The 22787-nt window shown below is 42.8% G+C and overlaps 1 protein-coding gene across 20 annotated transcripts in view; it reads left to right on the top strand.

Moving 5' to 3' along the window:
• Nucleotides 1-22787, top strand: part of FBRSL1 (fibrosin like 1) — a 531403-nt gene that overhangs the window by 137002 nt on the left and 371614 nt on the right. For all 20 annotated transcript variants that reach the window (XM_031047812.2, XM_031047810.2, XM_031047796.2 and 17 more), the window contains exon 2: nucleotides 7306-7506. In XM_031047812.2, coding sequence (XP_030903672.2) covers nucleotides 7306-7506 — 201 coding nt within the window. The remainder of the gene's footprint in view (nucleotides 1-7305; nucleotides 7507-22787) is intronic.

Raw genomic sequence — 22787 nt, 5'->3', positions numbered from 1 at the left:
CTTGGGAAGGCACTTGCCAAGATAGAGTGAGTTTGCAGGAGGCACGTGCTCTGTGTTCATACCCAGCAGTGCAACAATGCTGCTCAAATAAGCACAAGTGGGTGCTGTCAGATAAGCACAAGCTCTTTCCCAACTCCTTCATGCACTACATACACTGGGCAGGCTGAATTCCCAGTCCTGGCTGAAAGCAGCTTCAACCAAACGTGCTTTTATCTGCTGTGAAAGCTGGGCAGGTTGGCTTCGCCATGCACACCCAGCAGCACCTTTCAGCACTCCTGCAGGCTGTGAAAGCTGGGCAGGCTGGGCCTGCCTCATTTCCTCTACCTGCAAATGGTTCCCAAGCTTCCCTTCAATCATTCAAGCTCCCTTGCTCTGACACACTTTCCGCTCACAGTAATTCTGTGAGCACTCGTCGGGCATTTACTGCCATCACTAGAGGAAATACTGATGGCTTAAAATGGGATCATTTCCTTTCTGATGGACAGCAAGCACCTGTGGGAGTTTTAATAGCTGTTACAGTATGCCTGCTAGTAGCGAGGAAGATGGGTGCAGCTTTCTGCAGTGACGTTCCTGCAGGCCCTGAAGAGGAAATTAGAGGAGAGGGAGAAAGCCACCCCGCTTCCTCTTGAGCTTGCAAAGTGCAGCTTAAACCAGTAGATTTTGTGTATCCATCTCCCCTATGGGTGGTGGCGGGGAAGGATTTATACCAAGTAAGTGGATAACCTTATGCATGCTTTCATGCGGATTTCCTTGACCTCTTACTAAAGAGAAGATATTTGCTTTATGTGTTTTTCTTTTATAGTTCCCAAAATTACTGTTAAACGCTGTTTCCAGGAACTTGATGCTACTGGGGAGGGACGGGGCTGGTTTTTTTCCTGCTGTTCTTTCCTCAAGTAATTGAGAAGGAAGGGAATAGTACCAGCCCCTGCTCCCCAGCTTTTAAAACTAGTTACTGCTCAGCACTTTGTTTATTCAGATCTCATGCAAACTAAAAGAGCACTCAAAGCCTTGTAAAATCATAGTGATTGAAGTATATTTAAAAGCAGAGTGATTTTGAGCTTCTCTGTTGTATTTTTTGGCTACTTTGTGTTGGACAGCTGTCCAAGGTGTCTCTAGTTGGTATTGTGTCTTCAAGGTCCTAGCAGCAAGTCTTAATTCTTGGGTGTCATTACAAGTGGGTATTTAGCACAGTAGTGGCGACTTGCTCCTCAGCTCTTCACAGGTGAAAGGAGCGCAGCCTCTGGTAATAAATTTGACTGGTTCAATTACAGTGAGTTTCTCAGTTCATCCACTTTTATTTTTAAGTTAAATCATGTATCATAAACCTGCAAACCAATGGCTGCTTCAAATGTCTTAACATTTCCAAAGCTGTCTGGTCAGAAAGTCATCTTATTCTTGAGCTAAACATGTGACAGGGTCAGAGCAAATGTGATGCATTTTAAAAAGTGAGACCCAAATTCATCTGGAACATGTCAGCTTCGGAAAGAGAATTGCAGTCTAAGGTTAAACAAGCAAGGGTTTCATTTGGAATCATTTTAATTGATATTGATTGCGTTACTTGAATGTAGGGTCAAAGCAAGAAAGTCACTTTGAATCTAGATTAATTTTTTTGCCTTTTAAAAAACGCTTTGGTGGCTTTGGCTGAAGGGCTGGGGCTTGAGTTACATCTTCAGTGAAGCTTGCAGTGGAGGAGAAGAAAGGGAGGGGAAGTAAAGTAAGTGTATGTTATATTGGAGGAAAAATGGCAACTTTCCTGTCCATGAGAAGGGCAGCGTGTGGCTGGAGGTTCCAGCAGGCTGCAGGCTGCCTCCCGGAGTGCCCTGTGCCCTTCCAGCTGGAGCTGCTGTGCCGTACTGCCAGCCAGTCCCAGCTCTGCTGCAGCCTCACTGCCTGCTCCTTCTCCCAGCTCTCCAGAGAGAACTCTCAAACTTCTCTCCCAGTGTTCAAGTGTGTTCCTGCTTGTTTTTAGATCTCCACTTGCATTTGCTGCCTGTTCACCACACTGAGTTCAAATTAAATCACCTTGGTGTGGTCCTAACCAATACCCTCTGGTAGAGTTACCTCTTATCCCATTCCTTTTTTCTTCCCCTTTTCTTTTTTTCCTCTCCTTATTATTCACCTCATTTTGTTTGCCTGTTGGCTACTCTTCTTGGCTGGCTCCTGTTCTTGCAGTGGTTTCTCTCTCTATGGAGCCATCTTCAAATCCGTGCCTTAATTTCTTTGATGTACATTTCTCATGTATATCTCCAGTATTATCTTTCCATTTGAATTACTGTCTCCTGTGCCACATTTATGCAAATAAATGGACAGCAGATTTCCCTTGGTAGTGGTCCTGTCTGTGTTTGTGATGTGCTTTGTCTACATAGAAAGCATGAGAATATGAAGTCAGCATTTGTTTCTATGTTGCTGTTCTATTAACTGGGTATCAGGTCAATAGGAATATTTAAAAAGTAACCTAATTAAAAAGAAATCTGTTTCAGTTCCTCTCTGAGCCAGGATCTCTCCCTGAACTATTAAACAAACGCATTTGACAACCCTATGCTAATTGCATGATGAAGTTGATATAAGGGTAGATGGTGTTTAGATCCTCAGAGGCTTTTCCATTGCTATTTTGCTGTGAGAAGCTGGAAGCTGAAACAGGGACAAGCACGGTCTGTTTTAGAGACAGCAGTGGGGTTTTTATTTCCTTTGTGTGGATCCTTCTCCTGTTTGATGTTCAGTGGGATATTTCACGTTCCTCAGCTTAAGGAGTAAGTGCTACAGTGAAGAGCTGTGGAGAGAGAAGCTGGAGGCTGTTCCCCTACTGGGAAATCAGCCCATATAATCTTGTGAAGTTGGCAGAGGCCGTCTGGCAGGAGCACTCTAACCGGGCCTTGCCTGAGCCTTGCAATGTCCAACAGGCCCTGGGGACAGGGGCTTGTAATGGACTTGATTTCACACCAGTGCTGAGTTCTGAATGGATGCTTGAGGGCTGAGGGTAGTTATTTTATTAACTGTAGGTGTATTTTTTTCCTCTGCACCCCTGCAGCATGCTCAAGGTTTTTCATCTACTTGTGTGGGTTTTCCACCTTTTTTTCAGGTTCAGCAAGTGTTCCCTGTGTCTGAAAGGCATTTGCAACTCCAGCCTCCCCCACGTGCTTTCTGACATCTCAGAGCTGTGTAAACTTGGAGGATTAAGGCAGAGTTAGAGCTGGGCTGAGCAAATACACAGTGGTAGCTCCAGCCATGGATGCTGTGAATGTGGATCTCGCATCAGGGTCCTTTAGGGCTGATCATTATTTCTTGATCCAACAGACAGCATGGAGTCCACTGTACTCTTGCTGTGGCATTTTGGGGGCGAGAAGAGTCTCATTCCAAAGCTGAAGTCTGTGCACCCTCATTATTCACAGCTTTATTTATACGCTGAGTGGTGTGTGCACCTTGAGTGTCTTTGGAGATTGCAGCTGTGCCTTGGTGACAGAAGAAAAATGGCTTTTCAGGAAGGAGTCTTCTAAGTGATTAAGGATGCAGCCAGCTCTGCTGCAAGCAGAGGAGCAGTTGCATAACTTTAGCTTGGGCTAAATAGTGATCAAAAACCTCAGATTTCTATTGGACTCTCAAAATCTGTTGCAAAGCTGAGGTTGCATACTTGGGTTGCCAGCCTGTGCTGAGGTCTTTGCCAGTGTACCGTCACATCTAGGGGTCTGCAAGTTATGTCAGGTAGAGCTCGAGGAGGTACCACAATTACATTTTCAGCTGAAGTGTTCTTTGGTATCTGTGCATCTGAATAGGAAAATGGGGAGGTGGAATTTGTATGCTTTGTGCAGTAGCTGCCAAGAAAGAGGCTCTAAAGAAGGGCCTACTCTTCCTTATCTGTACCCATGCAGCCAATTAGAACCATCTGCTCTCTGTCTGCAGCCTAGACAGAAGGCTGCAGCCTGACCTGGAAGGTGTAAGAGAGATTCCTAAGTGAGGACAGGTAGGAGACAGCTCTGGAAGCAGTGAGTAATAAAGAACAAAATAGTTTTGTATATTCTGGAACAGAATTTGGCAATCTCCTTACTGGAACTGAGAAGAGAGAATGAACCTGGATCCACGAGCCTTCCTTGGAAAAGGGGACTTACTGGCCCTGACAGCAAAGGTAGCCACGTCTGCTGGCTCCGGAGTTGAGCAGAAACCGCAAGGCTGGATATGGAGACCTTTTAACTTCAGGGCCTGACTTCAGACATTGTCATTATGTGAGCCCTTAGGCTTTACATGGTGTGCAAAAGGCAATAACTGCTGGTCTGGGCTTGTCTGGGGGCAAGGCTCCAATGCAGCAGTTTGTCAGAGGCCAGTCTCACCTCCCCGCTGGCATTTCTGAATTGAAGTCAAGGTGTGTCAATAAACATTGTTCACTGTAGTGATGTACTGTATATTCCGTATGTGCTTAAGTTTTCCAGCGATTGCCTGTGCACAAGCACAGATTCACATCCCAAAATAGTAAGTTCTTGCACTGAGGTCCCCAACTTGGAGGTCATAAACTTGAGTAAAAGAGCAATTGCTGGAAGACTCTTTTAGCAGAGTAAATAGAAAGGAAACAAAGGTGGCAGGAACAGAAACCCCATTAGCCCCCTCCTGCTCTCTGCCTGAGGCTGCAAAGAGGTCTGCATTTAGCAGCATAGAAAGCAGCCCCGCTGTCACCCTCTGTCAGTGACGAGAAGCTGAGTTCAGTTCCCAGAAAAAGCCAAGTCCTGTGAGCTGAATCCTCTGCTGAAGTGGGGAGGAACATGGAATAGCTTGTCTTGTCCCAAGGCAGGAAAACTTGGCTTCTTCCCCACAGCTGCCCCATGCTGTGGAGCTGAGGATGACTCCTTCTGCCTTCCTCCTGCGGGAGACAAGCAGCAGCCTGGCTACCAGGGCTTGGAGCTTAATTCAGGGCTGTTTGGAAAGTACTTGAGATTCTTGGATGCAAGTGGCACTACAAGTGAATGCATTATTTCCTTGGCTTTAATCCAGCTATGACTGTATTCCCTGAATTAATTTTGCTAGTGGCTCAGTGATGAGACAGGCCTTAAATCTTCAGACAAAATGGGGATAAAAAGCTAAATTATTAAGTAGGGAATTTTATAGGATTCAGTAAGGGGAAAACCACAGCTTTCCAGACTAGTTATGCAGTGAAGCAAATTATCTAAAACCTGCAGTGAATGTGCTGTGGGCACCGAGAGAAGGCTTTTCCTAAGGCATTGAGTCACCAGTCACCATGTGAAGCCATGTAGAATTTAAACTAAAAGTGGCCATTTGCTGCCTTTGAAAGCATCTTTGAAAGCGAATATTACACACTGAGCTAGGAGTGAGTTGTTTGTTGGTGCTTTCAGGTGGGGTTATTCCTGCTTTCTCCCTTACTGGGGCCCCTGTCACCTCATGCAACATCTTCCATGTGTCTGCTGTCACGTTGCAGCTGCATCTGGCTTTATAAAGAAGTGCAGGTTTCTGGTGACTTCTGTTTCTGATATTTTGCTGAGTATTAGTTAACACATGTCATTTCCATTGCACTAGTTTTTGATTAGATACTAAAGCTTAGCATTTAGATTTATACCTCAGCAACTTCCCAGTAAACAGGACAATCAATGTGACCTTCTGTAAGTGCCATCTGAAGCTGGTGGTTTAGTGTGTTACCTTAAAGCTAAAAACCAAAGGGAGCAACTAAACATTTACTTGAATTCCTCATTTTATCGTTCATGGGGAATAATGCCAGACAATCATTTTCCTTGCTCATTCATTAGTTAAGGCCTTGGTGAGCTGATCTGTATTCTGGTGTGTTCTACGTCTTTGAGACAGTGCTACTGGCTTTAATTTTGGAGTGGGGGTTTTATCTTGGGGGTTTGGCCACTTGCTGTGTATGTATCTGCTGTAAGAGGAGATTGCCAGACCCACAGGACCATTGTGCAGGGTGTTTAGGGGTTGGATACTTGGCTGATTGTCTTTGAGCCTGTGTTGGGCTAGAAAGCAGCTGCATAGGTGTTGATGTTGTGATCGAAATGTCAGTGTCTCTGTGATCCTAAAGTTTTAGTACATCATCTTGCTTCACAGGGAAGGGTAACTTTTAAGCAGCAAGTGATTTGGAGTGGAATCAGCATGTTGCACACTGAGGCAGTCAATTCACTAATGAAATGAGGGGGGAGGAAGTAATCTGGAGCAGTCAGCAGGACATTTCATCCCAATTCCTCATTGTCTTTGTTGTTGAGCTTTAGTTTTGGAGAGACTAGAGAGCTAATGATTTTCATGAGCTCTTTTGCTCATGAAGGTGTGTGTGTTAATGTGAGTAGTTGTACTGCGAGTTCCTTCCGTGATGTAATGGCTTGAGTCGGAAGCAAGGCACTGAGAGCAGGGGAGATGACAAATTGCCGTGGCTGAAGCTGACAAATTTTGGCATGGTAAACAGGGCTTTCTAAAGTATCTCCTAATCTGATATATTTTCCTCTCATAAAAAATTAATTGGGATAGAGATTCTGTGGAACATTCCAAAAAGAGTTTAGTTTTTACCCTGGAGCAGTTAATAAAAAGCACTGGGGGAAAAAATGTATCTAGCTGTTGTGAACTAACGTCATAGTGATTTGGCATGTTATTTCTTTCTTAAACTCTCTTCAAGTGGTGTGTGTAGGGGGAGAGTTTGACACTGTCACCATGAGTTCAGCTTTCAGTCCTCAAAGATGCCAGGGATAGCAGTAGTAATTCCCTTCTCTGATCTCACTTCCGATGTTAATCATTCTGACATGACATACCCGCTTTTAAAGTGTGCTTAGATTGTATGTTATAGTCCTGATTCAGGGCAGACACTTAACACTTAGAAGTGTTCAACCTCTGTTATGTGTTTAGATCCCATTGATCTCAACTTGCTTATTGAATGCATGGTAGGCTTTAGAAGTGCATTTCTCCATATGAATGCTACTGTGAATCAGACTGTCAGGCCCAGGGGGGCTGATATGTTGCTTTCTGAGATCAGAAGCAAAATAAAACCCACCTCTGTTTCAGTTGAACAGTTAAAGGCTTTCCTTTACGATGCTGATTTGTTCATATACTGTTGATGTATGGTTTCTGAATTAATCTGAAGCAAACTCATTTTCATAACCAGTTCCAGCATCTCTGAAATTAATCAAACACATAGCCTGGAGAGTATTCATCCTAATCTAATCTAAAATTACTGTTTGCATTGTGTGTGCCTAATTATTCATCTTAAGTCATCTCTGGAAAAACATGCTGTCTTGTTTGTGTTTTTGTTCAATATTGATATTGCTTATTGCTTAAAAGTAGTCTCAGAGAACTTAATGTTTCCCTCCTTTACAGAAGGACATGTCACTAAAGCCTCAGGAGCGGAAGGAGAAATGGGAGAGGCATCCAGGAAAGAAACCTAGAGAATCTGAAAACTGTGTTTCTGCTGAGCCAAGTGAAAATGGCCATAACAATGATGCTGGGAGCTCGGAGAGAGAGGCAGAGAGAGGCAAAGAACGGATGAAGAAGAAGCTCCCCTTGAAGCTGTCCAAACAGGTAGGGAAATTACTTCTCATTTGTAGTGACGGTACTGTGGCATGGGCCACTGTGAAATGTTGTCCAAGGTTGGTGTTAATGTGACTGGCTTCTCTGGTAACTTGTGCTGGTGAAAACAATGTCTTTTGCAAGACTTCTGGCTATGTGCACAAATCCTGCGTTGTGGAGAAGTTTCATAAGCTAAAATGGAAGATCAGATGTATTGGGTAGCGTAGGAAGGAAGGAGCAGACCTCCCGTGTATCCTGCAGCTTTGAGACAGTGTGGTAATTCACACCATTAGTTGTGGCTCTTACAATTTTAAATGCAAATAGAAATCGTCAGTCAGACCATAGCTGCATTTGGGGAAAATGTGCTTGTTAATGTGTGCCTGGAAGTTGCAAACATGAGTGTGTCCATCCCATGAGTCAAGTTCATGTGCCCCTAAAACAGTATGTTGAGAAAGAGAAAATACTCGAGTATTTTAGGTGGAAAGTCAGTTTCAAAGAAGACATGCTCTGGGGAGTCTTTTCTTTGTGTCCTTCTAAAATGTGGTAGAGCATTAATGAATGAAGAGTTGTCATGCTGGAGGGGACAATTGCCGGCTCCCATCTGAACCGCAGCATGGAGAGAGCCAGGAGGTGACAAAGAGGAGGCAGTATGCCTGGCAGGCTGTTTATCACTTAACTGCTGCTCAGCAGGGAGAGCTGTTGGTGACTCAGTGTTCGTTCATTGGTTTGAAATCCACATGGCACAGCAGCATATAGTTATGAACAAACACTTTCCCAGTTGTCTGTTAGCACGGTGCCAAATGGCAGCCAGCGGGAAGAGCAATGAACTTGACCCTCCAGCATTTGTTCTGCACTAAGAAGTACGCTATGGTGGAAAACTACTTTTGTTCTCTGTGATGCAGAGAAAAGAGCTGTTTAACCCAAGCACACCTTCACTGCTGTGAACCTAGTTCTGTGTGTGTGCCAGACTGTGAAAGACTGAACTGTCCAGTTACTGACAGTGTTTTTTTCAGACTTGGAATATTTTAGGATTTGAAAGGATCATTAAGGTTACCTAATGTCACCCCCCACAGAACTTCACCCCCCCACACAATCTTTGGTAGCATATTCGTTCAGAAGGGCTCATCGCATTTAACGATATAAATTCTAATGATCTGCTTATGGCCCCACTGATTAACAAATTAGGAATCTTTTGTTTTCTTCTTGATTTAAAAAGAGTAGTTGGAATAATTCCATACGAATAACTTTAGTGAAGATGTCAGTATTTTTCTGCTTGCAAACATTTAGGTAGCAAATCATGTAACCGTGCACTTCTAGTAAAATACTTGCCAGGTTTGTTTTCTTTTAACTCCCCAAGTGATACCAAATGTTTTGTTTCTAGGCTCATCAGTGTATATGTAGTTAAAATGTATCAAGTTTCTTGTTTGTTTTTCCTAGTAATTGAGTGATAGGGTTTCAGTTCCCCCTCTGGTAACAGGTGCAAGGAGTTTGCGCACAACTGTTCATTCTGTGCAAATTAAAATGACTGTTTATTATGGGTGAATGGATGCACATTTTAGTTCTGATGGAAGTTTGAACAAATAGGATCCTCTTTTTGGCATCTAAACCCACAAAATGCTAAGTACATTATTTCACCAGAAGTTCCTGGCTTTGATATAGAATGTTTTTGAAGCAGTGGTGCTGAATGGTGATGCTGGATGCTACTGCTGCCTGCCAGGACTGTGGTATTGTACTTCACCAGCTCCTCTGCCTCTAAAAGCTGCTGTTGTGTCAGAGATACTTATGTGAAAAGCCCCCAAACAACAATCCGGTGACCCTTGCAAAGCATACATGGAGCTGGCTCACTTTCTGCTCTAGTCCAGGGAGTAACCTTACACATGCTCATGTTGATGCAACTGAGAGTGGATGTAGTTGGAGTATGGAAACAAGGAGCACTGTGGGAGGTCGTTAGGTCTTGATTGCCACCTGAATATCTCTAACATGAAAGCCTGACTTCAGTAGATAACTGCCTTTCCACGAGCTAGAGTTGTTCCTTCAGGTGCTGTGTTTCCCTGCAGGAGTTCAGTGCTGTGGATGTGGGAGGCTGTGCCCTGCTGGGCAGTGGGGAGGCCCTTTCCTGGAGCTGGGAGCAGCTGGTTCCTTACCTCCTGCAGAGGAGGGAAGTGTTGTTAGTAGTGACACCTTTAAGTTGCAAGTAGCTGTGGCCAGTAGTGGGATTTCATGACTCTTCCTTAGAAAGCCTTGAGGTAGAAGTTCTGTTACACTGACCAAACACCGGTTCCTGTAATGACACACTGCTGCCCCAGTCTACCAGCCATTTAGATTATTTGTATTTCGGTTCTGAAAACTGAGGACATCATTACCTACTTTGTTACCTGTTTCTTCTGGCTAGTATTTGGCTGCCATCATGACGTAATAGGGTATTTGCTGCCATATTAGTGAAAACCTGAATTCATCTTTCATTGTTTAATCTTTCTTTCCCTGTAAGAATAGGTAACAAATGCCAAAGAGATTAAGAATTTGTACAAAGAGTATAAAAAATAAAGCCTGTGATGAGTGACTCATTAATACATGATGCCTCTTTAAACAAGTCACACTTGAATTCATCTTTTATTGAAAAGGGAGGGGTTTGAAATACTTCTTATTATCCTACCTGATAGAGCTGTGAAAAGCAGACAAGTGTGCAGGTCTGTAAGGTTGATGGAAGTAGCAGGGAAATTGAAGCTGGATAAACCAGGCTATTCTTAGTTCAAACTCATTATGTAAATGATATAGGCAAGTTCAATAATTTTTCCTTTTTTTTAATACCCACAAAGTTCACACCTAGAGTTCTGACATTTCCTGCCAAACTGTCTAGACAAATTGGCTGTAATATGAAGTTTCCTGGATTTTGGGGTGATTTTTGCATCTCTGTCTTATTAAATGTAGGTTTATACCTAATTTGGAAAGCTTACTGTAATTAATGCTAATTATGTTGAGAGGTTGCTTAGAAATTACTCTTCTATTTGGTGCTTTCCTTACATTCTCATCCTTTCTCTTTACAAGGCTACTGAATTGTCACCTTCTCTATACAGCCTCCTCCAATAAATCAAATTGGGCATTATAATTATGGCATTCTGCAAATTCTTGTAGAGAGGTGCAAAGTGGCAAGCTGATTGGAATGCCAGGTTGTCTGCTTTGTTTAGAAAATTAGGTTAATACTTCACTTCTTTTGACAAAGCATCCAGACTATGATTTGCTTCTGAATACTTGGTTCTGTTGTACCTCTGGCTGTGGGGAGAGAGTTGCAAAAGCCAGTCTGTCCTTTCCAGCCTATTATTACAACTGCATATAGACAGCATTCAAACACGTTTATCTGCTACTGTAATGAAGCAGAGGGGGAAGAAAGCATTTCAAATAGTTTAAGTCTTTTTGCCAAAGTTTTGTCATGATTTGGGGCTGTTCTCAACATGTCTGTGCAGGGAAAGGGGCTGACTTGAAACTGCTGCTCTGTGATGAGAATTAACGACAGATATGGGAAGAAGACCCCATCACCTCTGTAAAAGATTCCTTGATAGTTGGGTGTATAATTCACATAAATTAAAAGGTAGACATAAGATGAAACTTCTTTGTTCCAGTTTTGCTTCCTTGGATTGTTCTAAGTCAATCTAATTTTGTGAGAGACACCCTTAGAACTTTGAGTCTTTTATTAACCTTAGCTGAGCTGTTTTCTGGGTTCATTCTTGGAGTTACTTTTTCCTCTGAATGTATGAGCAGCCTGGGGCCACCCTGGTTGCAGAACAGTGGGAGGTCTCTGAGTTTTGGGACCCATTGCCCTTTCTGTACATGGACTAAAAATGGGCTGGCCTCCTTCTGTAAGGAGTTGGAGTAGTGGGAAAGAGTTGCAGATACTTCAAGTTAGCTTAACCTCAAGCTCTGTAGTTAGTCAGCCCAGGAGCATCATGGTGTATTGAATATGTTTAGATGTTAAATGTGGCTGTAATAACACTCTGTTCTGCAAGTAGTGATTTGTCACGAAGATGAGTGTCTTACACCTCCTCCTTCCTTTTCTCACCCACTGTTTAAATCACTCAAGATGAGGAAGAATCTCAAAGAAGCTGAGGAGAACAGGGTGGTGTAGCACATATTTAGTGCTCATAAATAGCCTGCTGGGTTTGGAGCATGGGAGGAAAGGGCAGGAAAGCTAATGCTGTCACGTTGCTCTGAAGGTGTGACATCTCTGTGACTTCAGCAGAGCTTCCTGGAGGGAGGGAAAGCAGAGTTAATGACTGTGTCTCATTCACTCCCCAGCCTTGTCAAACTGCTCAGCACAATTGATGATTCATGTATATTGTTGCTGTGGCTCTTGCTGGACTGGAACGGCTGAATTACATTAACATGTTTGATTACCTATTCATGGGGTTTTTCTGTGATGCTCACCAGCTTGTTATCCAACATTCATTGATGAATATAGCAACCTCTCTGCTCCCCTAGGAAAGCACTGCTCTGGGTGACTGCTGATCTGAGCTGAAGGTGATACACTAAGGCCTTTTCCATCTAGGATGCATGTTGTTTCTTCTGATGTCTAGGTGAAAGTTGATAGTTTGTCTTCAAACTAATTACATAGCCTTAGCCTCATTTTGTGTGTGATGCTGGTACTGAAAGGCTATGGGGCTCTTACCAAGAGAGTAATGGTCTAGAAACATACCTGGCTAATGAAGTATTTTGTGTGGGCAATCTCGTTTGGCATCATTCTTCTTGTGCTGATGGTTGGGAGCCTGTAGCTGCTTGATTTTTATTTTTCCAGATAATGGTAAATGGTAAATCAAAGACTCGGACATGCATTGAAGCTGCTTGTGGGCTGGAGGCTGATTGTTCCTGAAGTGTACCTTTCTTAGCTGAGGTTCAGCAGCCATGTAGGAGAATAACCTTTGGAGTGTTTTTCTATAGGCCAGAGGACAGGTATGGTTATGTCTGTCCTTCTATGACTTAATGTAGCATTTAGAAACAAACTGTGTCTGAGAGGGTCTAAACATATTAGTAACTTACTCAGTTACCATCAGTATTTCAGACTATAAAGCAAATGAATTCTCGGCAGACGGCTTACAAAAAAAAGCCCGCAAGAAAGGTTGCCTTTAATGTGGGTTTTGGGGATTGGTTTGGTTTGGTGTGTGCTCCTTTGGTGTTTGCATTTCACCGCTTTTGAACAGTGAAATTATAGAAATGGGTTTCTTTTTGTTTCTAGTTGATGTTACCCTTTTTGTTAGCAGATATTGTTATTTAAACGTTCTTTGAAACTAAACAACAAAGCAAAAGGGAAAAAAAGTCCATTTTCTTTTAATCAGGAAAATGTTGCTTCATGTATTGCTTAAACCCAGGATCCATTTCTACCTTTGTAAGTACAAGAATTTACAATTTGGACATGAAAGCTCAGTGCCAATTAGTTTTAAGCACACATTTATTATTCCTGGGAGAGTTGGGTTGTTAACATGGTGCTTTTTGTCTGGGTGAAGTTCCTCTACCACTGACTCCAGCCAGGCTGTCTGCAAGCCCGGGAGGCGGCTTAGGTTGGTTCTTGGAGTACAGTCAGCTTGAGCCAAGGACAGTGTTGGAGGCCTCCTCCAGTGGAGGCTCTTTGAGGTGTGATCCTGCGCCAGCAAACCCTTCTCAAGTATGTGTTTGCTGTTCAGCATGGGATCAGTTTCTCGCTGGCTTCAAAGCTCTTACTGAGCTTGTAGTGCTGGGGGCCCTGTCCCATGGGATTTCGGAGGAGGTCCTTATTTCCGGCTGAGTAGTGCTGCACACACAGACACAGATGGCCTTGCCTTGCTCTCTCACGCTAATCTGCCAGTGCAGAGGCTTCACAGCTGCCTGGGAAACCACTGGGGACTAACAGTGCAAAGTACTGCAACGGGCAATACAGTATTTAGTCATTAGGTTTGCTAATCCAAGGCCTAAAATCAGCCTCATTTCAATCAACAGCAATCTGTTTGCACTGTCAGGAACTAATTTAAAAATCTGCTTTAAGTCCTGGTTAGGCACTTGGTGTTCTGTTTTCTGCATCAAAGTGGAGGGGAAGCAGTGGGCATAGCACAGCAGTGGCAGGAGGAGGAAAAATCCTTTGTAAATAAATGGTGGATGTTTATTTCCCAAATGAAACCCTGCTATTACAAAGAACTGCTGTTTCTGCTAAATTTATCCAGGAATTCATCAAGATTCTTGAAGTGGCTGCAGAACCCACTCTGCAAGAGAGGGAGCTTTGCTGTGTGTTTAGTTCAGTGTTTCTTTAAAGTCTTCTACAAATCTTAAACGCTGAAGGTTTGCATTATAGCTGTGGCACAGCTAACTTCATCACTGCAGCCATGTTTTGAGAGCTACAACACAGCTTCCATAACAGATCCCTGCAACACGTTGTGCTTCCGGAGGAGTACTGCAAAGTAGTGCCATAAAACCTCTGGGAACTATGGCAGGAGGAGGCCTTTGCTTAAGCTGGAAAAATGGATTTCCAAACCCTCTGCAGTTCTGGTAGGGAAACACAAATTGAGGAGACCATGTTTATTAGAACTGGGGGCATCCAACTGTTTTTAGACTAATGCTTAGGTATGAAACAGAAGCATAGGCTGGGTTTCATTTCACCACAAATACTATTTTCTGAATGAAGTGATGTAAACTGTGTTTTGACTGCTGAAAGTGTTATTCACAGGAGAAGGTGGATTTATCTTTTTCACTAACGTAGTGAAATACTTGCTCATTAGTCTGTACCAGTGAGTTTCCCTTTCATAGCTGACCCTCACTTGTTAATATTGGTACTTACAATGTGCTCCACTTGTCCCTGCTCTTGTAGGACTCACCTGATCTTCCTAGAGAGGATCAGCCACCTTTGAGCACAGCTTCTGGTGTGCCCCAGCTAAGGAGCAGAGTTGGGGGATGCTGGGTCTGCAGGGCTTACCTGGGCCAGCACCCTACTGGCATGCACCTCATTGGCTGGGTGACAGACGAAGCAGAGGTTGGGTGGCCCTGGGGATGCAGTGTTTTGATACATGTGCTCTGCTCCCTGCCTTGTATTTAAGAATCGTAATGCTCTGATGGTATTGATCCTCCTGTGCTCAGATCTGGACCCCAAGGCTTTGCCTGCAGCACTGGCTTCAACCTTCCTTGTTTCTACTTTTCCTCTTCTCCAGAATTCCCTGTCCCCATTCACCTCTCCCACTTCATCACACTTGAGCAGAAGCAATGTGTTCACCCTCCAGGTGGCTGCTGGCATTTTAACATGTTAGAGCAGGTTTAGAGAGCACGGTGATGAAAGTGCTGGATGCTACCAGTGTATTGGGACTTCTTGCACTACCACCAGTGGAGCTGAACCCAAGTGTCTTCAGCATCTTACGTTACCATCTCATTGCCCATCTGAGAAGATGCAATAGCTGCAGACCCAGTGAGGTGCCCGAGCAGACCTCTGTAATCAAGACACACAGACACTTTGTAAAAGGAGCAGAGTGAAGGAAGCTGCTCAGAGCAGCTCTCATCTCACAAGACTCCTTCCTGGCAAACAAGGTTTGATCTAACATTCCTGGTGTTGTCAAAGTTAAAAAAGGCAAGAAAATTCAAGTAACAGAAAGGCTGTTAAGCCACACTGCTTGGGTGTAGGGAAGTTAGATTGCGTGTATTGAAGAATCAAACCAGTTGTAGGCTCCATGTTATAAAATTCTCACAGGTCATCTTCAACTTCTCTGCCTGCAGTTAGATAACTGATAAGGACCTTAGGTCACATTTGCTTAAATATAGTCTCAGACAAGAGCAGAATAAGGAGAAACAAAGCAATCCTCTCTTCTCGCTGATGTTCTCTAAGTAGCTGTGAATGAATCTCATACAATGGCTTCTTTTGAAAAGAAGAAATAAAGAGGAAATTTCATTGCTGACAACTTATATGGCATCAGACCCTATTAAAAAGGTTGTTGGTGGTCATCGGTTACATTGTTATAAAAGAAGAGCTAAATGGTTTGCAATTTAGAGAGGGGGATTTAATTGCATGAAGTAATTTACAGGCAGCTATAACCACTTGTATCTTTTTCCTCTGTTGAATTTAATTGGTTGATACAATGCACAAAGCGTTCTTTCTTTTCCTTCTTCCCTGCTCTCTTTTTGTTGTTGTTTTATTTGTATATTTTCTTTTGGTGAAGAGAAGGCACTAAGACATAGGGCTTGTATTGTATCCTGTGATTTGAGCAAACTGAAGAATGGTGAAACACAGCAGTGCTTGAATGGTTCTCTGTCTCCTGCTAGTCTTGCTAGTGTGCGCTGTTTGAAGAGATTCAGAGCCTTGGCTGGAGGTTTCTCTTGTACATCTTTTCATGACAGTGAGACAGGGCCTGTTCCAGGTTTCCTGTGGGCTGTGTAGAGCCCCTTTCCCTGGATGTATCTCAGATGCCAGAGAAGCGGCTGGGACCTACAAGTAGCTGCAGCAGCCATGGCGTTTTCATGTATTGTTTTTCTGGTTTGGACAATAAGTATCTAAAGGGTTATTCCAGCTTGGTTTAAGCACCAGCTGCCTAATACTTAAGCTAGCTTCCCATAAGGGTTTGGGATCTGTTACCTAATAGTAGTCATTGTTCTTGAGCTTGTAAAATTCAAGGTCTCTGAATGGCAGCAGGTAGAGTGTGGTTCCTTGTGAACATTTCTGTCACTTTTGCCATGATTGCAGGCTGGGTTTTGCATGTGTGTGTGAAAAGGGTAGTAGATGCAGATGGACAATATTATATCACAATATTATTTCTCCTGCATGCTTATCAGTATAATAACTAAACCATCTGCACAGCGCCAGTCTAAATCTGAGCTGATTTGAAACATAAAAAAGACATCCCAATGTCATTTGTGGTTGAGGCAGAATAAATATCTTTGTCATGAGGTACCATTACTTTTAAGATGCAGAAATTGTCCTTGCTTGCTGCTGGCCATGGATCGCCATTTCTGCATGAGACTGCTAGGATCAGTGCACCAGGAGCTGTAGCAGAATCACTTTGGCAGTTGCCAGTCTTAGCCTGAAGTCATTCAGTGGCACTGGTCCAGCTCACTTGGCTTTCCACGTGGAAGCGTATCAAAGATGATGCTGTTTTCCACCTCTCGGTTGCTCTCGCCTTGCAAACTGCAGCCTCAGGCGGCGTTACCCACATCCCTCAGCCTCTTTTCTCTGTGGATTCTGAAGGGAGCTAATTTTCATACTTCTGCCTGATGGATGGCTTACACGAACTGTTGAGAATATACACAGCTTGAGTAAGCATGTCTTTGGTTTGGAGACGTCTCTTAAGTAAAATAAGCACTTATTTTTTACCTTCAAGCAAGGTTACTAGCAGCTATTCAGGTGAATGCCATTGCACTATTTCTCTGGCAAAATCAGTCTATTAAACCCATGCTATTTTGTCTAAGATCATGTCTAAAAGAAACTAAAGAATTAAGTAAAGCCAGCAGGGGTTTGTGATAGATTTAAAGCTCTTCCAAGCTTAGGTTGAGGGAATCCTAAGGCATAGTTGGGTATGTATCTTTTAACTCAGCAGTTGAAATATGCTCTATGTGTAGCAACTGTTAGCACTGTAAATTGATTCTAATATTTTTCTGAAGCAAAGCCTTGAAATTATTTTGTTTAAAGAAAAACAAATATCCTAGCAAGGAAGGTATTTCAGATGTTAAGTTTACGAATTACACTTACAAATTCTTATATGTAACTGTTTCAGTGGTCTTTTCCCCTTCTTTTTCTGGTAGCTTCCTCTCAGTTCTGTTTCTTTGCAATTGGAGTTGTGGATATTACAAAGTAAAATAATTTGGGTGGCTGCTGGATTCTGAATATAAGTGTTTAAAGTCAATTGCATAAATATGTGCTGCTCGTAATTTAAAAACTAATCTTTTGTCTTCATCCTTCCTTCCACGTTCCACTTTCTTCTGGTTAAAGGCTTTGATTTTGGCACTAGGGAAGGAGCACAGGCTCTATTCTTCCTTGAGTTCAGATCCAAAGTGCAAGCTAAAGTTGAAGGCTAGTAACAGGTTTTGTTTTGCACTCTAATGTTTCCTCTTCCAGCCCTGCTTGACTCATGGACACTGAATAGTAAAAACAAGGGAAAAACCTTTTCCAGACGAAACCTTATCTAGTGGAATAATATTGCTAAAAGAATCCAGGGACTAGATAATAGATCAAGTAGTGGATGCTGTCCAAGGCAGCTAAAATAACAGTGCTATGATGAATAGTCCTCCGATGCTGTAATATTGCAGCCTCCTGGAAGGTGATGCTGGATCTCATAAACTTGTCTTCTTGTTGCTTCTCAAAACTTTGGAGTGGCTGTAGGGCAACATTTTGTAATGAAACATGACGTTTATTGGTTATAGTGTCAGTCATGGGTATCTTTTTGGAGTTAGTGTCTCAATGTTTTAAAATCAAAGATGGAGATAGTTTCGCTGGTCAGATAGGGCTGCTGTGAAGTACATCTGCAGCTTTAACATGAAAAATAAATGTACTTCCAGTTAATTTTCATCTCCTATTAGTAATTTCAGTGTATAAAGGTGTAAACAGGGATGACATGAACCAAGATAGCTGTATTACAAGCGTTGCCTGAATTGAGGCTTTTAAAACTTGTTCCTCATTTGTACATGTGCTCTTTTTCATCCAGGTGCATACTGCCAAAAGCAGTAATGTAAAAATACAGAAGTTATTCTTTGCTTACCACATAGGAAATCACAAAACCTGAACCCCATTCTGAAGAGCTGAATTCAGTGTTTCCCCAGCACGTGTCTGCGCTGCCCTGCACGAGGGGCTGGCAGCACGGACAGAGCGGTACCGGGTATGTGGTGGTGTGATGGCTGCATGCCATTGCACATCACTTCCCCATTTGCCTCTCCTGCTTTCCTTGCGACTGGCTCGTTTTGTTCATAAAGCAGCTTGTAATTGAGTGTTTGACAAAGAAGTGTTTACAAGCAGTGTTTCTTGTGCATAACTGCCTAGCTGAGGGGAATAACAATTTGGTCTGAATTTCAGCCCTCCTTTGTCACTGTCGTATCATCGTCAGCGGTGGTGCTGTCTCTGCTTAAAGAGACAGATGGATTAACATTGTGACAGGCTATGGCACCGGAGTTGTGGAGAGGGAATGCTTGCTCCTTCAAGAAGCTTGTGACAGCTCCTTGTGCCCATGCTTGTTGTTTGTGTCTTGCCTTTGTACCCCACCAAGGTGTCTGCTAATTACATGTGTGGTGACTTCTGGGGTTTCAGAGATGAACTCTGTTACTTTAGGGGGAGTTTTATTCTGATCATATGAAATGTGGAGGTTGGAGTTTTGCCAAGTTTGAAGCCTGCTTCAGCCATGGTGTGGGGTGAGGTATTGTAGCTGTTCTAATATGGTGGAGTTCATTCTTCATGGGGTGAAACCTACAGTGCAGATGGGACCTGTGTTATCAAAAGAAAAGTCTCATTTAGCTGTCGCTCAGAAAGAACAGGACTCTGGGAACAAGCTTTTCGTTCAGGCAGCATGTGGGTGTTTCAATTGTCCATGCCAAAACCCTTCTGCAAATTATGCCAACTGGGCAGGGTGTGGAGAGAACAGAAGCCATGAAGTTATGCATGAGTAAGGAACAGCTCAAGCTTTATTTAGACGCATTATAGGTCATTTGCAGAGGGGACTTTTTTTCTTGCTTTGTTGAAGGGGTGTTTTTTTAACAGGGCTGCTCATTCCATGTTTGCAGGAATTCCCATGTTTCATCAGAAGTGATGGAAATCTGTACATAGTGAATTAGAAAGACAATCCTAAGAATCCTCTACTAATAGCTGGATGTACCTGAAGCTCTGCTGTTCCCCAGTTGCAGGGCTGAATAGGGCTGTTCCCATTAACGTCAGGGCCAGTCTGTGACTAAAACCCACGCATAGAGATGAAAACAAATCACAGCATATGAAACAAAAGTCACGCCATGGGGCATGAGTAAGAGTGGTACTCAGCCCTTTTGGCCAATGAGTTTAACTCCTTCCCTACTGCCTGACTGCAAACAGGAAGTGGTTTCTGTAGCAAGTCTCCTCATATTGAATCTGCTTTGCTGGGTATAGTCATTACTTAATGGTAATTCGGAGCTGTTGAGCAAAAGTTGATAAACTGACAGCTAGGTTAACACAATGGCTACACTGCTAGGAACATCTCTGAATTAGTGCTATTGCTTGTCAGAATGTTTTCACTCTGGCAATGTACCGAACTGCTAAATTCCTGTATGAAGAAGACCACATGACACTCGCATCCAGGGTGCCTTTTATTTGTCCTCATGCAAAATAGCTTTGCAGGTGTTTTGCTAAGACATCTTCGCAATCCCCTTAGCCTTTTTCTGAATCATCCTCATACATTGAACAGCTTGGTAAATAAACAGTATGTTTTGATGTGCCTGTACAAACACTGGTCTCTTACAGTCCTTTGCAGCTAGATATTCCCTCCCTGTGTACCTGACTTGTCAAGAGCAGAGGGAGAAGAAAAATGTCTTTGTGGCAGCTTTTTTTGTTTCCTTGCAGTGAAGCAAAGGAATAAAGGGAATATTTTCTTCTTCCCCAGACAGTCTCCACACAGCAGCAGCACTATGGACCTTTAGTAAATTGATCAAGGGACACATCTGACCTTAGGGCTGCTTGTTAGAGAACATTATTATAGGCACTTGTAATAGCAGATGTAATAAAGTCTGCATTGTCCCAGAGAGGAAAAAAAAGGAAGTATGTTTTGTGGGGAGTATTGGTGCTTTTGTGTGTATGCTTGTGTGTTATTTGGTAGGAGCTGAATTATTGTCTGGCAACCTTGGGTCACCTCGGATAGGCACAAGCCTAAGGCAAAGCCAAAGGCAAATGAGTGACAGAGTAAGTTGTATGGAAACTTGACAAATACCTGTTTGTTATTGTTTATTGAAACTGAAAGCCCAGGGAAAAATGGGTTTATGAAAAAATTATTTCAACTGCAGAATGAACAAGAAGGTGTGAGTTGTGGCAGGAAAGGAGCAGTGATGTGGACCCTGGAAGCTTGCACTTGCGTAGCTCTGCCCTTATCAGGTAGAGGAGAACTCACACATATGAGGCTTTTGGTCCTGAATTGCTTGGGAAGGCAGCTCTTGGATATTCCTCAGTGTCATCCTGCTGGATTAGGAGGGTGAGAAGTGGGAGCTCTTCCAGACTTGTGCTCTTTTGGTAAGAGGCAGTTTTGTATAGCAAAGCAGGAAACAAGTAAGCTCTCTGTAAACACAAATAAAAATGATGCTCCTACAAAAAAATTACCACTATAAGGATTCAGTTAGTTGAGAGCCTAAACCCCAGTGACTTCTTGGTACAATGTGCTCCTCACTTCAGCATTTACATGAATCCTACTTACCACTTTACTCTTATTTCAATTCTTATATTCTGGTACCTCTTACTAGAATAAATGTGTTTCTTCTATTTTGATAGATCCAGGCAAATAAAACGCGCAAGCTGTTGCAAGATGTATGTTGTGTTCTATTAATGGGACTCAAAATAGGATTTCTGATCATTTCAGAGGCTTCCTTCTGTGGCATCATGTGCTTATTTTCCTCTGTGTTGTTATTTATTTTGGCAGAATAACTTACATTGGTAATGACAGGAATTTATACTGCTTCAACTGTATTCATTTGCACAATGTAGAGAACAGACTTTTTGGGGGTGTTCAGAACCCTGTGACTTTACATTGGGAACGTGTATCCTGCTGATCAAAGACTTACTGAGATGTGCTGTAAGTCCTTAAGGTGTACCTGCTAAAACAGTCTGAAAAGCTTTGTTGTTTTATGCAACAAAGGTTGTTAATACAAGTACCCAAATGAGAGCCTGTTGTTAATTCCTAGTTCAGTATTGATGTACTTGTTGATTTGAAGCTTGTTCTGGCAGAATTAGGATTTAATCAGTAAAAGTCAATCTTTTCCTTCTACTAATCAGAAAACGAGTAGTTCCCAATGCTGAGCTATGTATATTAACTTAAAAATTGAACAAGTGATAGGATCTGTTCCACTGTCAGATACTGGCTTCCACCTGGTAGTCACTCCAGAAGGACTTAGCTTGTATGTGATGCTCTTATTTCTGAACTGAATGGATATCTTGATCCCTGGCATGATGCATGTTGCTATCCAAGTTGGGTTTTTTTTCTACTTGCAGATGCTGCCAGACTCATGATTTGAAAACCGTTTTCTTTTACTCCTCAAAAATAACCGTCTGGGAGAGGAGAAGCTGTGTTCTTGCCAGTAGTGCTAATTGGTGGAGCTGTTGAGGTTAAAGGATTTATGCTACCAGGTTCTGGTGCTAGATTATTGGGCAACATGGTGAATTACTCAGCAATCCACCATCTGATTGCTTATCTGTGACATGGAGATAACAATTTTTACTTCCTTTTTAAAATGCTTGCAATATACAGAAGAAAAGTAATAGGGACATGATGATTATTTTATTACCATACAGGAAAATACAAGGCTGTTTTTTCAAGCTCAAGAAGGAAGGGAGTAGGTCATCGCCGTAAGAGTCTTGGTCTTGCTAGCAAGATTTAAGGGACTGGCCTGAAGTTATGGAACATCACACAGAGACATGAGTAGGTCTGTAAACAGCACTGCCGCATCAGCTCAGAGCTGACCCAAAGCACAACAAACTGGTTCAGATGAAGGACATCAGAGAAATCTCTCCATCCAGCCAATATTTCTGCATCATGCCATGTGAATGTGCCACATGAGGTGCCCAGGATGGATGCCAGCTGCACTTTCAAACAGCTTGCTTAGAGCTGCTGAGCACCATTCAATAATTCAATCTACCAAGAGCCTTGCAGAAAGCTGAGGCAGTTGCTGAGGATGATCTAATGCTGGTATTAATCATTTTGTCATGATGGAGAACTAGGTGTGAATGCTGAGGGTGTTTTCACTGTGCAAACCCAGGGAAGGATCTTGATAGCAAACTCGCTGGGCCAGTTTTCTAGCCTAAGCGTTTTCTTTTTCTTAATTATAAATCCTCCAGAGGTCTTCTGGGGTGAATAGCTGGTTATAAATACAGAGTATATAATTTTGTGGTTTTCTGTCTTTAGTAACTGGCTTCCCGGGAAGCTTTAGGAGGGAATAGATCCACTTAGGCATGCTTGAAAAAGGGCTCAGGTATCTATTACTCTGAAATAGCCCCACTCGATTATGCAGTTTGGAGTATAGGATATACATAAAAAGGGCTTTCAAAGCCCTGGCTTGCCAAGCAAAACATTTTTTGCAATTCAGTATGAATTCATGCCTTTTATTCTTCCCAGTGGTGGGATTTGTCTATGTACTGCCCTTACCTCAGAGAC

This window comes from Melopsittacus undulatus, chromosome 12 (assembly GCF_012275295.1).
Source record: "Melopsittacus undulatus isolate bMelUnd1 chromosome 12, bMelUnd1.mat.Z, whole genome shotgun sequence".
In the NCBI taxonomy this organism is placed as follows: Eukaryota; Metazoa; Chordata; class Aves; order Psittaciformes; family Psittaculidae; genus Melopsittacus; species Melopsittacus undulatus.
Note: the sequence above shows the minus strand (reverse complement) of the source record. Positions and strands in the feature narration are given on the sequence as shown.